The following is a 14,808-nucleotide window of genomic DNA, read 5'->3' on the forward strand; positions in this document are numbered from 1 at the left end:
TCTTTTAGGTTTACATTTACTATCCTTTCAACGTCTCTGATCTTGACTGCAGGTGGGAAACTGAGATCCAAAGACAAAACTTTGACACGAGGACCCGCCGTCCTGGGCAAGGGGAGGGCACCAGCACCCCTTCTCCTGACCTTGAGACCTGCCCTGTGACCCTTAGAGCAGTATCCTGGGGCTATAACTGCTTCACCCTGAGCGAATGTTCTTCAGAGCAGTGGACTTCACAAATGAAAGGCAGAAGGCAGTGACCTGACAAGTGAATCCCATGGGGAAGGATTGGACAGCAGAGGTGGGGGTGCGTAAGTGACAGGGATGCCAGGGCACCAAGAGCAGGTGGGAACCACCAGTGACGGCCACAGTGACATTGGCAGGGTGGTGCTCACCCCCGGTCTGCCTCGGAGTAAGGACCGACCCGGGTTGGGGTCTCCCTTGGAAGGTCAGGCAGGCCCCCGTTTTCAGCCGAGGAGGCCACGTGGACCACCACTCTGTTACGAGCCTTCACGGCCTGACTGAGCCCCACAGGACACTCACTAACCACATCTGCTCCCTGGCTGGGCCCCCAGGTCCTCCTCATCCTCCCTGGGGGGGCAGGGGACGACACTCTGGAGAATGTTCTTTGGAAGAAATGGGAGATTTTCTGTCGTGTCAGTTACCAGGGCGGCAGTGACACTGTGACGAAAGTAAAGACGTGAAACGAGTTTCCTGTCTCCTGAAGTGTTCGAATACGCTACTTAGTAGGACAACGCCCAACACCCTCTGGGATCGAGGGTTCACAGCTGAAAAGAATTCAAAGACTTTGTACAGAATGGGCTCTGAGGCAGGATGCTAAGTTATAAAAGTATCGATGAGTATTACAACTTAACATTTTAATTTAGCGAAAAACATACTGCGGGCCTATTATATCATCTATCATTATTCTTTCTGATTTGTGTCGGTGGTTTATTCCGCCCTGATCAATATCAGCGCCCTGTCTGCATAGAGAACAAGGTGTAAACGAAATGTTGGCAGGTGCGTTTTCCCCGTGTTTGCGGACCTTCCAAACAGAGCTCAGGCCCGCCGGCCACCACTAGATGGCGCTAGGTCCCTGCGTGTTCTGCGTCCCAAAGACCAACTTGCGCCTTTTCTTCAAGTTTTACACACGGAGGTGAAAACAGGTCACTCCACAACAATAAAAATAAGACCAGATTAGGTCTGAAATTCGAATCCCCCATCTCTCACTGGCCGGGCTTGACCGCAAGGGTAATATTCTCTGGGAGCCGATGTGTAGCTGGGGATTCAGAAGTGAACAGACGAGTAAAAATACATTGTCCTCACAGCGCTGACAGGTAACCCAGCTTCCTGACCCGTGTGTCTGGAGCTGTGTCCTAACATCCATTTCTAGACCTTAATTTTTAGACTCCTTGACAGACATTTTGCAGTCAGGCACAGCAGTAATGAAGGTGGCCCCATATGTGTCACTGTTGCAGGGACTAAGAAGGGGCTGTAGGCCTCAGAGCCATCGCGGATGGGGCTCTGGTCTCTGGTGGCGTGACCGTGGTCCCAGTGGGGAGCAGGGACCCGCGGTGGAAGGCACACTTCCTCGGCCAGGGCACGGAACGATACCGAGTCTGCTTCAAATTCACGTCAACCGACACCTGAACCTCACGATTGATCCTCTCTCACCTTCGGAGCAGAGGTCCACAACGTGGCCCTTGACAGTGACGTGGAAACATGTTTTCTCAAGGGTCTGGGTCACTGCTTCAGCGTTACTGTGTAAGTGGGTATGACTCTACAACCCCTTTTTCCTTTCCTTCCCTCTTGCAACTCAGCCCCAGAGAACTGTGTATTTAAATACGAGACTTAAAAATACCCCCGTCACCAGTGCAGAGGTTGGCATGAAACACGGGTTTCAATGTGAAATTCTGGAACACGTTTCCACCGAGGTAAACGTCCATGCTGTGTGGCGCTTTGAGGGCACGCGCCTTGGTGACACAAGGCTGGGGTGCTGTCTTTTAAAATGCTGCTGTTCAGACTCTGCTGGTTCTCTGTTTGTGTGCTTAGCGAAGCACGACGAACATTCTGGTATCTGGTAGTGGTAGGGGCTTCGTTCATTTAAGGATTTCCAGTCTTCAAAGCAAGTGTGTGGAGGGGTGGGGAGAGGGTGAATCATACTTGCATTCATAATTTGACTTTGTTTCTGTGTTTAGGGGTGAAGATGTTCCTAGCCTCTAAGGAAAATTTTAAAATATCCCTGCTCCAAGTTTTTATTAGGACATCTCTAATATCTGATTAACAAGCTTTTTCAAGTCAAAACACACTTTTCATTAACCACCCACAGGCTAGAATTAATTCAACTTCTGACATGTACTTTTTGTGCCTGCATCATTAAAAACAACTCTGTATGTTGGTCAGATTAACAAACTCAAGAGCGTCATTTGCACCTTAGCTAACCAGACGGGGTATCTGACATAATTCCCCTAAATGCTTCCTCCTGACTGCTTCACGAATAGAAAATTCCTCTTCTATTTACAAAAACATAAATACCAGCTCTCCTAACATATTTCTGAATAGCGATTAAAATACATTTAATCCATAACTTAAATCACACAATGCTTCTTTATTGATATCTTTGGCATCTAGGGAAAATCAATGGATATTTCAAAAATGTTATAAATTTAAATAGGCAATAGCCTTTTTTTTTTTTGCCAGAGACGTATCTTCATAGTATTAATCAGATTAATTAGTTTCTTTTTTAAAAATGCTTATTTATTTTTGAGAAAGAGAGGGTGGGCAGGGGAGGGTCAGAGAGAGGGAGACACAGCATCTGAAGAGGCTCCAGGCTCTGAGTTGTCAGCACAGAGCCCGACTTGGGCTCGAACTCACAAACTGTGAGATCATGACCTGAGCTGAAGTAGAACGCTCAACCATCTGAGCCACCGGGCGCCCCAGATTAATTAGCTCCTAATCCTAATTCTAATTAGAAATTCTTTCTAATTTCCCTTTTTAAAACTATTATTAAATAAATTCAAGAGGTACAAATTTTAAAAGGCACGGCAGGGTTTACAACGAAACAGGAGTCTCCTTGACAGCCCTGTCTCGTACTCTCACAGCAACTGCTTTTACCGGTGTCGTTATTACTGTATTTCTTCCAGAACATTCTATATTCTATCAGCACATATTCGTCACTTGCAACTAACGCCGTATTTTGGAAACAACTGTAGATCTCAGCTGTCTCCCACAGTGTGAGTTTTATTGTAACTGGTTTCTTTCCCAGTGATAGACTTTTAAATGGTTTCCAGACTTTGTCAGTTATACGGTGCTGGAGTGAACGCCTTCACATGTACGTGGTTGTGCATACATGTAACAATATTACACACCTAGAGATAACATTGCAGGCAAGAAGTCACGTGTGCTTTTATTTCTGGTGGATGTTATGAAACGACCTTTTTTTTCAAGGCTGTATCGCTTCCAGCAAAGTGTAGAAGGGCTTATTAGCCTACTCCTACACCATGCCATCAAGCTTTTTACTTGGGTTCATTTCACAGACGGACATCACGGGGCACCAGAGGTTCAACTTGCGTATCTCTCGTTATGAAATGGAGCGACTTCCCCTATGTTTACATTTTCCTATGTTTTCCCTATAAGAGAAATACAAATATATTTGCTTTACTAACAACTGCCTGCTGACATCCTCTGCCGTTAGCCTGTTAGTTAAAACTCTCACTGACTTACAGAATTTCTATGTATTAAAGATCTTAGCCTTACACGTGTGTCATTACCAATACTTATTCCCAGTTTTTTATTTCCTTTGATGGTATTATGTTCCTTATCCATGCATGTGTTTATTTTTAGGTAGTCTTACAGATATTTTAGGTAGTCTTAGTGATATATATTAATAGTTTAAGAAGAGGAGACATGTTTGGGGTGCCTGGGTGGCTCCAACTTTTGGTTAAGCGTCCAACTCTTGGTTTCAGTTCAGGTCATAGTCTCCGATTTCGTGAGTTCGAGTCCTGAGTCGGGTTCTGCACTGACCGTCGGGCTCTGCACCAGAAACCAGAAACTGCTTGGCATTCTCTCTCTCTCTGTCTCTTCCCTCTTGCTCTCTCTCTCTCTCTCAAAATAAATTAATAAAAACTTAAAAAGAAAAAGAGGAGACACATTCCTTTAGTGTGAAGATCTTTTACGTCTTTTCTAGATCTCTCCGTATTCACCGTGAGTGACGAAGCTGGCTTCAGCCTGCTTGGGACAGGGAAGGGGTGGGGGTGAGTTGTCTCCTCCCAGGGCTGGGCTGCTGTTTCCTGGGGTGATGGCTTATTGATGTGTCAGTGTGGCTACTCGGAGCTGTAATCTTCATTATTGAATCAAATTATCATCTTGGTACTGCTGTGGAGGGACTCTGCGGATGTAATTGAAATCCCTAATTCGTTAATTTAAGATTATCATGGGTGGGCCTGGCTTAATCAGCTGAGAGTCCTTTGGGGAGAGTTGAGGCTTTGCCAAGAGAAAAAAAGAGAAAGGTGGAGGGCGGACTGACCCCCGGCTGCGGACGACAACTTTAAGCATCTCCGAAGAGTTCCGTCCTGCTCCTGAAGTTCCCTTCCTGACGGACGGTCTGCCCTACAGACACGGGACCCGCCTATACAGCCCCCATAATAGCATAAGGCGAGTCCTTGTGACAAACCTATGCTCGTATATGAGTGCACGCGTGTAGAGATGTGTGTGTATGTAAATATGTATGTACGTGTGTGTGTGTCTGTTTTGTACACAAATCTCCAGCTGGTCACACTCCCTTGGCTGAACCCTGCGTGGTGCACTTAGGAACCACGTAACAAAGATACGCATAGAACGCTGTCTGTCTACAGTGAAACCACCCATCCCCGGGGCTGCACGGGGGTTGGGGGGCTGTGTGTTGGCACATAGGGTTGGGCCACCATATAGGGAATCATAAATAAACAAATCATGGCAACCGGCCGTGTGGCCCACGTCTACAGGGGATCCCCCATGGCAGACAGGCAGGCCCTGTGCATGGAGGGGCCACGGAAGCCAGCAAGCAAGGGGTCTGGGCACCATGCATGCCACGCATCCTGCCCTGAGCTCTTCTACGCAGCTCTTGTGGGGGGCGGCATCCGATTACAAACTCCTGAATCTTGTGTTTGACCATCAAACCCTTGTAGCAAGGTCGCAAAGTTGACCTACATTGTAATTACAGCCTTGAAAAGCTTACGGCTTGTGATTATGAACACGCACCTTGAAGCAGAATCCGTTTTGCATCACCTCGGTTGATGGGTGCCATCTGGCCCCTTCAGCAGGAAACACTGCTGGACCCCGGGCCTGTGAGCCCCCAGGCGGAGCCCTCTCCCAAGGGAAGGGGCGAATGCCGAGGCCACGCGGGCCAGCAGGCGGCAGTGGGAGAGCTGTGCTGGGGAGCATGGGGGACGCTGACCTCTTCAGGGCCACAGCCTCAATCACATGCCGGTCCTGGGACCTTCTAGCAAACGCCAAGCGGTGTGGCAAAGTGGGCACTGGACACAGAGAATGTGTCACCTTGACAACCTGGTCCCCGACTCCTAAAATGCCACCCTTAGCAAAGGCAGCCTCGAATGTAGCACCCCCCCCCAAAGCACTGCCCCCTCCTAGCTGAGCCTTCCTGCGGGCTGACCCACGCTTCCCGGGCCCTTGACATTCAGAGAGCCATTCCATTTCATTCAGCTCATCAAACGTCACTCTCAACTCCCCTCTCTGGCCTGCCGTCAGCGCGACTGAGAACGCCTTCAGTAGGACGGCTCGCTTGGAACATTCCTCCTAAATGAAATCTCAGGACTTTCATGCTTTTTCGTTTCTGTAGTTTCCAGCAAGTACTGTAGCCAACTTGTATCCTGTGTTGATGCCCCACTGTATGTCTGGGAAAATGCCAATTGATGTGAACGTGGAAAGAATTAGTAATGAAAGAATTTTCTACCACCAATGATAAAAGCACAAAAACCAATCTATACATAATATATGTCTGTGTATCTATACACACACACACGCACACACACACACGCACATATATATATATGGAGACGATTCCTTATAAATGAAAATCATTAAAATAATTCGGCTCCTTTCCTCCTAATCCAACCACACAGCCAAATATAAAACCCCTTCCTCTGTCAACCTTACTGCCCCATAAAGAAAACAGGTATTTCTAATCCTCAAATGTCCACGTCTGTCTTCATGCACGTTCTACCTCCAGTTCCGTGCTGGAAGCCGACAGCCGTAACGCAGGTACTGTCGCACTTGGCGTCCACCAAATAAACCGTCCTAGGCGCTAAACCCTGGCATCCCTCCCGGCAGCGTGTGGTTTGTGCGAGCGGCTCCCATTCCTGCAACACAGGATTCTGGCAACAAAGTCACGCGGCTCGCTTTGAAACGATTTTCCGACACGAGCGAGGCTCCCACTTTCCCCGTCGACCCAAATGACTTTCAAGCGCACATTCAGCAGAGAGGGCACGCTCGCGGCGTGGACTTGGTGGCAGTGACCAGGACCCACAAGGAAAGCACAGGAGGCCCGGGAGGGGGCTGCCGACCGGGGCTGCACACGGCAGACAGGAGAGCAGAGCAGCGGGACGGGGGGGGGGGGGGGGTCAGGGCAGCACACGCGGGAGGCCAGCGGGCACCGGAGCGGGGGTGCCGCGTACGGGACAGTCCTACCACTCAGTCAAGGACCGCAAGCAGGGGACGCTTTAGCACCTTTCTGTGGCCAGGCTTTGGGAAGGAGTATGATTTGATTCTTGAGATAATTCCACCCGCTGACCATGTCTAGAAACCATAACGGCAAAGAGGAATAGTAAATGTTTCAGAAAACGAACACGGGCTACCTTACATGACATACTATTTCGACTTGCTTTACAATGATCACCGCCAGCCCCCTCCACGTTCCGCTAAGAGATTCAGCACCAGCAACACTGGGTCACTGGGGAGGCTTCAGGAGAAGCCCACCACGTGAGCAGAAGGATCGGGAAAAATATTTTGGTAACAGTTTCCATGGAGAGCTGTAAGACCAGGGCTGTTACGTTAAATAGCTCCTGTATCATATAGATTACTGAATCACAAACTCGAGGCAAATCATTCTAAAGAATAAATCAGATGGTGCCCAATTCTGTTACATCTTTGGGGTGTTGGTTCTAAGGTGTTTGTGGAAATTCCAGACTAGGACACGTGGGGCATGTATTTATTTTTTTTCCCTGTATGTGTCTCACCAGTTAATAAAAAGGTTTTCCAGAATAGCAAACGTCCCGAAGCTACTGGGTGATGCGTGGCTACATACAGGCTTGATGTTCTTTTATGAGCTCTCAGCCCTGAGCCCTCACCCATCTCAGAGGAAGAGAAAACTGTTTCATGGAACACACATGTTCCAGTAGACTCTCCAGGCCCAGGAGCCGCGTAAAGCGTAAAATAAAATGATCACTCCACAGAGGTGCTATATTTTAGACGTTGGCGCCAAAGTTCACTGGTACTTTAGCAAATTCCTAATCGCCCCCATCCAGTGGCGGCTACTGGCCCCAGAGAGCCTCGCTGCTTCAACACAGACACAGCCTCTGAGCCGTCAACGGGCCTTACCCGGGGCAGAACATTTATTCTCTGTCGATTTTGTTTTTTAAGGGTTAACAGGCAAATCGGGAGACGTGGAGCACACAACTCAGGATGGGGGAATTTTATACTTTAAAGGACACTGAAGGTGCACACCGAGGTCCCCCAAAAGGAGCAGGACCCAGTCCTGTCTTGAGTATAAACCTGTGTGTCAGCTTGGAACAGTCGGGAGGTAGGAGACTGGCAGGATTCTCTCTTTAGGGGCGTGTGCTGGGCAAGCCCACGTGGAGACATGGGGACAGGTGACATTCTCACCTCCTACTGACATGGAGGGAGAGGCCAGTACCTGCCTTCTCTGGGGGCTTCTCCTCATCTGATGCAGCTGAGCATCCCAGCCCCTCCCCAAACCTCCTCCTCTAAGCTACTGCCAGACCAGCTCTCCTGAAAGGTCGAGTCTTCTGAGAACGATGATTTAACCAAGAGAGCTGGCGGGGGGGCGGGCTCAGTGAGACATCTTGCACCCCAGACTCACTACAGCGACCACGCACACGATCTCATGGATCATGCACATGGCTCCACACAGATGGCTCGGGGCTGGGCCAGAGCTGGAGGCTACCACTCCCGAATCCACTAGGGGGTGTCCTTCTGATTTAACACTGGGTGTCCCAGCCTAACCTACAAATAGCCTCCGCCGGCCTGGAACTAAAAGTAGGCTGATTCTAGCTGACCCCCCCCCCCCCCCCCGGTCGCAGTTTACCAAGGTGACAAAAGCAACAGTCACCTCTACCCTTGAGTGCTAAACCTTGCACTAACATATGGCCTCTTCACCCAAGGGGCAGTTCTGGTAACACTTACTGCAGGATGTGGACCTGGGAGGGGCGCCCGGGCTCCGAAGTTGATATTTCCTGGGTGGAAAGAGCACGGTCGGTTAGGGCTAAGTCCCGGGAAACCCGCAACACGCCTCCCTGCCCCCCACAGATCACTCAGCCTGACTGTCCAACTGTCCTGCCTGGGGCGCCATTTTTTTTCATTGTCTTCTCTTCACTCGCCTTTCTTACCCACGCAGTTAGAATCAGTCCGTTTTCTAAGGTTAAAGTTATTGGCTACATTTTGATTAATTGGACTGATCCGACAACATTTTTTATTGATCTGTAAAAGTAAGTCCTCATCCCACCTGAACCTGGGACAGGCCAAAAGGAACACGAGGCTGATTGTTGTCAACATCTGAGACACGGAGTTTCCAACATCAGGGACTCACCTGTCTGCCCGCCAATTTTCTGACACGGAACTGTAAGAACTCTTAACAGCCCATCTGCTTTATAAGAATAATGCTCCACTAGCTGAAAAAGAAGAAAGGAAGAGCCGTGCATAACAGAGGCAGGAAATAGAGAAATCCCACCTGGGGCAGCCGACTCCCCTTTCAGACCTTAAGTGTGGCTCGAGGACAATAAAACATGATTCCTTGGGAGCTCATCCTGCTCCCTTCCCATGGCCCCTCCCCCCGGCCTCAGATTCTGCACTGAAGTCCACATGCCACCTCCCATCTGGACTTGACCTCACACTCCCCACACCCTTGCATCCACCCATCCACCCACCCATCCATCCATCCACTCATCCATCCACCCATCTACCCACCCAGCCAGCCAGCCAGCCACTCATCCATCCATCCATCCATCCATCCACCCATCCAGCTACTCATCCATCCAGCCACCCATCCATCCATCCACTCATCCATCCATCCATCTACCCACCCACGCAGCCAGCCAGCCACCCACCCATCCATCCACCCACCCACTCATCCACCCACCCATCCATCCACTCACCCATCCACCCATCTACCCACCCATCCATCCATTCATTCACCCATCCATCCAACCATCCATTCCATCAGCCCTCCCTCCCTTCCTTTTTCAATAGCAAACTCCATTTGTTTATTTCTCCTACATCCGTATGATGTTATAAAAACAAATTCAGCATGCTAGCATTTCTTCCTTTATTCAGTCATTCATGCTAAGCCCCAAGGCAGGACCAAAGGCAAACTAAGATGAATGAGGCATACTTCCTATTCCTGAAGTGCTTCCTCTCTTGATGGAGAGACAGGTAAAGGAATCACAATATACTATTAGTCATCGGTTAATGCTGTACAAGGGCTGTGGGCAAAGGCTTTGGAGGTACCAAGTCATTCAGCCCAAAAGTTTCAGGGAGAAGATGTCAGAGCTGGGTCATCAGGACAGGGTCTTCTAGAGAATGACCTTATGTTGACAGAATGTGGCCATCCTTGGCTAACAGCTCCCAGAAAACCATGACTCATGATGTCCAATTGGCCCATTAAAAAATTAATTAATGGCAAGTAGATTTATTTGTATCTCATCAAAATTACACAATAAGAAGACAGCCTTGGTATTTCATATTTTCTTCTCTCAAACAGACATCTCTTCAGACACCCTAGAATCTTCATATCTGGTATCTGTTCCTTCTCTGTTTATTGGTACCTTTTCCAGTTAAGGACCCTGCTCTTGAATCTCCTCTCAAAACTTACTTGCTTGGGTGAATGTTTGTATCTGTATTTTTTTTAAGTAGGCTCCATGCCCAAGGTGGGGCCTGAACTCACGACTACGAGATCAAGAGTGGTATGCTCTACCGAAGGAGCCAGTCAGGCGCCCCTGAATGAATATATTTTACCCTTCCAGGAAGCACTCTCTTTTTACGTCGTCTTTTATTGTGGTAAGATCTACCTCTAAGCAGGTGTTTCAACGAGACCAGCCCTAACACGCTTCTGAAATAGACACAGAGGCTCTGTCTGCTCCATTGAATGTAACAGCGTGTCCTCGGGCTGACAGTATCGAGGTCCCTCCAGCAGTGAGGTGCCTGTCCATCTTTCCAGTGTCATTCAAATATCTTGTGTTTGCTGACACTGTACCAACAAGGGTGCCTGGACGGTGGGCTTGCACATGAGCGTTTCCCTCCTGGGCAGGGGTCAGCAAACTTCCTCTACAAGGGGCTGGACAGAGATAGTTTAGGCTTTTTTCAGGCCACTTTCCCTGTCACACAGTCCTTTCTTAAAAGAAATCACAAAAGCACTTTGAAGTATAAAAACCACTTCTTCCATAACTATACAAAAACAGGCCAAGGGCCAGATTACGTCCTGGTTTGTTGACTCCGTCCCCAAAGTAAGCCAGTCCAGCCAAGTGTAGCAATTCCCAACTCCCAGGGAAACAGCTCGGGGCTCCTGGGGGGGGGGGCCACGAACAGCGGCCCCTCACGTGGCTCTCAAGAAAAAAAACCACTGAAATCACACCTGTCAAAATGGAAGACAGTGCTGGCCTTCTGAGGCTCTTTCTTAAGCCCAAGGGCTAGAAAACACACACGGGGAAAGATATTAACTAGGGCTGGACACTGACATGCTGGAGGAATCCACGAATACGGGTAGAATCTTGGGAAGAAACTCCAACAATTAGAGACGGTTAATGCTGGGATGAGCCAGTGTGCTGACCTTGGCACTGTGCGTGAACTCACACAAAGGAAATGGTCATCCCGGAGAAGTCCAACGGCTCTGTGGCCATGTCCTGGTCATGACACCGGGGTCCCCGAGCAGTCGTGCTGGAGGACAGACCCGGGGCCCTTATGCGCACACCATCCACAATTCTTGTAGGAGGTGAGAAACGCTGGTGGGAATCAATACCCACCAGCAACGTCCCCTACTCATCTCTGAGCTGCATTGGGCACTCGTATCTGGTAGGCTGAACGCTCTCTCAAACTGGTGCTGGTGAGTTAAAGCAGAGCCCGTGGCCACTAACGAGCCACACGGCAGACGATGCCGGTGTTACGACCGATGTGAATAAATACCCAAACACCCGGCATTCAGAAAAGAGGTATTTCTTTTCCAGCCACAGCATTAGGAACCAGAATACATCAGGTGGTGGTTACTGTGCTTTCAAGGAATGAGAATCCTTTCTGCCGGTTTTCAAACAGATGGATTTTGAGTGGAGCCCTTTCCTGCTATCGGCACCGGTGAGGTTTGGGGTGTGGGCACGTGGACACAACCCTCATCGCGTTCCTCACCCACGAAAGCTCCATGTGGTGGCCACTCGGGCCAGCAGAGTCCCTGGGGTTTCTCTGCTGCTGGACCCAGGAGATTACAGGGTGCCTGGATGAAGTGATATGTGCAGCACGGCCACGGCCATGGCCGTGGCCACGTGTCGCTGTGATGGAAATGAAAACAAGCAGTGTGTTCCCACCTCCGCCCGCTGGAAAGTGCGATGGCATCGATTCCCTGCTCCTTGGTCCCTGTGTGTCTCCCGAATCATGAGCCATATTGGGGTTTACTAGAGGTTGGCTGAAAAAGAATCCCTTTTCAGACCAGAGCTGAAAAATCCTGAATCACCCAGGGAGCACTGCCCTTTCTGAGTCTCCTTCATTTCCAGAGCTTCCTTCTGCAGCGAGCAAGCACCCGATGCTTTATAGAGAGAGCGAGAAGTGCTCCCAGTCCCCGAGGCACGGCCTCCTGTTCACCTCTGAGCACAGCTCTCCAGGGTGGCCGGCGGGGGTGGGGGGGCCCTCCATGGTGCCCAGAACTTCTGGATTCTGGAGCCTCGTGCACCTGACATCCCCACCTCTGGCCCGGGCTTCCGGGCACCTGAGGGTTGCAAGGAGCCCCTACGGGGACCCAGGTGGGCTTCCTCCCTCGTGAGGACGGCCCGTACCTGCCAGAGCGTGTCGAACTTCTTCCCGTCGGGGATGGAGAGCTTCCCCGTTTTGTCCTTATCGATGCGGTAGTGCAGTACCTTCCCCTCGTGCAGCAGGCACAGGGCGTAAGACCCGTTGTCGTTCCTGTCCCGGATCCTGCAAGACAGGAGGCGGCGCGTCAAACCCACACCTGCCCCATGTGCCGCCCGCAGTGCCCGACCTGGGCTCCGGGGCTTGGCCCCCGCGCATAGAGAGGCCCGGCCGGACCCTTGGGTGGGCAGCAGGGGGAGCCCGGGTTCTGTGGGCGAGTCTCCGTCCACCTGGGGGAGCCGCCCAGGCAGGCCACCAGCACAGGGCACCCACGGCACAGGGAGAGTCTCTGCGCTGGCCTCTCTTCCCCGAGGTCTGCGTCTGGGGCACAGTCCCAGAAGCCGCAGCACCGCCGGCCGGCCCGGCCCCGCGTGCAGCGTGGACGTGCCTGGGAAGCATCTCACGTCGGAAACTTGCCGACCACAGATGGAGGGGGCGAGGGCCCCCTCTTCCCAGGGCCTTTGGGGCCCTGGCATTTTCCACAACGAGGAAACTAAGCCCCCAAAACGTTTCGCCGCGTGCCCCAGGGCACCGTATTTTGGGAAGAGCTCGAGTGACTCTGCCACGCTGCGTGGGATTTCCGTGCTTTGGAAAAATTCCGGACGCCTCCTTCCGGTTGCAAGAGGTCACCCCCCCCCCCGAGACGGGCGTTGGAAACACGTGTGGTCGCCCTCTCCCGCCTGTGGACTCATGCCCAAGGGTAAGTGGACACAGACGGCCGAGCTGTGTGCCAGGTGGGGCTGGACGTTTGCTCTAAGAATACATTTCTCACGGAGCGACACTTGGTTGTGCATGTTGGCCGGGCGGCCCCCACACCCCACTGCTCCGGGCAGCTGGTGCAGGTGCAGGGACACACCCAGACCCCCCTTCTGAAACCTTCTGCACCTTCAGAACGGCTCCTTCCTCCCAACCCAGCCACGCCACCAGCACCCCAGGCGTGAACCTGTCTTCACAGCCCTGCGGCCGGCTAAGGCCTGTTCGTCATTGTCAAAACAAAAAACCACCACACAGAAGGGGTAAGACCTATTTTCATACGGGAGGAGAACGGAGTCTTCTTTATAAGAAGCTCTTTTATAATGTGGAATGCGGGACTGCTCATATTTTGCTCCCTAAGCACCCGCGGCCAACAAAAAGGGTGGTTTGGAGGGATGAAGAACTCGGTGAAACGAACCCTGAGCGTGAGAAATTGACACATGCGCAGACCAAAGGGGACCGCGGGAGGACCATGTCCATGGGCTGTTCCAAAAGAGCACTCTCCTTGACTTACAGCCTTTTGGATCTTTGACCTCAGGGTCCTGGAAGCAAGAAAAGGGATCCAAGCCCTGGTTTTCTGAATTCGTGCCTAAATTCCAGCACTCCATCTTGCCCGATGCCCGGATTGAAATGTTCTTGTTAAAATTGAGACGGGGGGTGGCGGATTGCCCAGGGGGGATGGTGGGACCAGAATAATCCGGGACACGCAGAGTTAAGACCACGGTGGAAACACCCCTGGGCACCCTTCAGACTGGCCAAAATGAGAAAGGCTGATAATACCAAGTGCTGCCTAAGAACAGGGTGGCAGGTGTCCTCCATGCTGCTGGGTGGAGTATGATTCTGATCATCTCCTTTTGCGAGACAGCTTGGAACTCTCTATGGACCTCAAACCTGTTCAGTCCTTGGGAAGCAGAAGTCCACACTCCTAGGTTAAAAAAAAAAAACTGATGCCCCCTGTGCCCGGAAAGTACGCGGGTGTGTTTACAGCAGCTTTATCTGTGATTGTCCCAAACCGTAAACAACCTAAATACAGGTCCACTGACGGCACACGGAATGAGCACGTAAACTCTGGGGGTATTCGCACGACGCAACATCGCAGAACAATCCGACGGCCGAATGGCAATGACACAGACCACAGGGGACTCCCAGGAGCATGAAACACACGCCACGATTCCATGTGCACGGGTTCCCAAACAGGCAAGAGCAAATGGTTTGTTTAGAGGTGCACACCTAGATCCGAGGTGATAAAACCGAAGAAGAAGAAGAAGAAAAAAAATTGAGGGTACGTCGGACACCAGAATCCAGGAAGTGGTGTCCTCGAGCTGTGAGCGGGGCGGGCCCCCCGCCACATTGGTTTTCCTTCTCTCCCCTGGCGGGGTTTGCTTTGTGAGTATTCACGGATCTGCACCTCAACACGGCGATGCACTCATTCGTGTGTTTTCTGTTTCATGAGAAAAACAGTATAAGGAGAGATCGGGCACAAGGAGGAGATATGGCGGGTCTTGCTTTTGGACAAGGGATTTCTGGAAAAGCACACACCTCCTTCGGGGGGGGGGGGGGGGGGGCCAGCCCCAGGGCGCAGGTCCTGAAGCAGAGTCCCTCTGTCCCGGAGCTCCAGCCAGGCAGCCTGTGGCCAGCTCACGGGGATCCCGGCAGCGACAGCCAGCCGGGCAGCAGACACGCTGCTTGACGGGCCCCCCCATGGCAGCTGGCAGGAAACGA

At 51.2% G+C, this 14,808-nt stretch overlaps 1 protein-coding gene across 3 annotated transcripts in view; it reads right to left on the bottom strand.

Moving 5' to 3' along the window:
- SYK (spleen associated tyrosine kinase) overlaps nucleotides 1-14,808 on the bottom strand; it is an 84,147-nt gene that overhangs the window by 23,177 nt on the left and 46,162 nt on the right. Inside the window, exons 4-7 of one of the 3 annotated variants that reach the window (XM_040449525.1) lie at nucleotides 12,261-12,399; nucleotides 8,816-8,897; nucleotides 8,413-8,462; nucleotides 6,718-6,786 (exon numbers count right to left, since the gene is read on the bottom strand). In XM_040449525.1, coding sequence (XP_040305459.1) covers nucleotides 6,718-6,786; nucleotides 8,413-8,462; nucleotides 8,816-8,897; nucleotides 12,261-12,399 — 340 coding nt within the window. Of the gene's footprint in view, nucleotides 1-6,717; nucleotides 6,787-8,412; nucleotides 8,463-8,815; nucleotides 8,898-12,260; nucleotides 12,400-14,808 lie in introns of those variants that run through there. The other 2 variants (XM_040449526.1, XM_040449527.1) reach the window with 2 other exon arrangements.

This window comes from Herpailurus yagouaroundi, unplaced genomic scaffold, assembly GCF_014898765.1.
Source record: "Herpailurus yagouaroundi ecotype Mexico unplaced genomic scaffold, PumYag 199, whole genome shotgun sequence".
Lineage (NCBI taxonomy): Eukaryota > Metazoa > Chordata > Mammalia > Carnivora > Felidae > Herpailurus > Herpailurus yagouaroundi.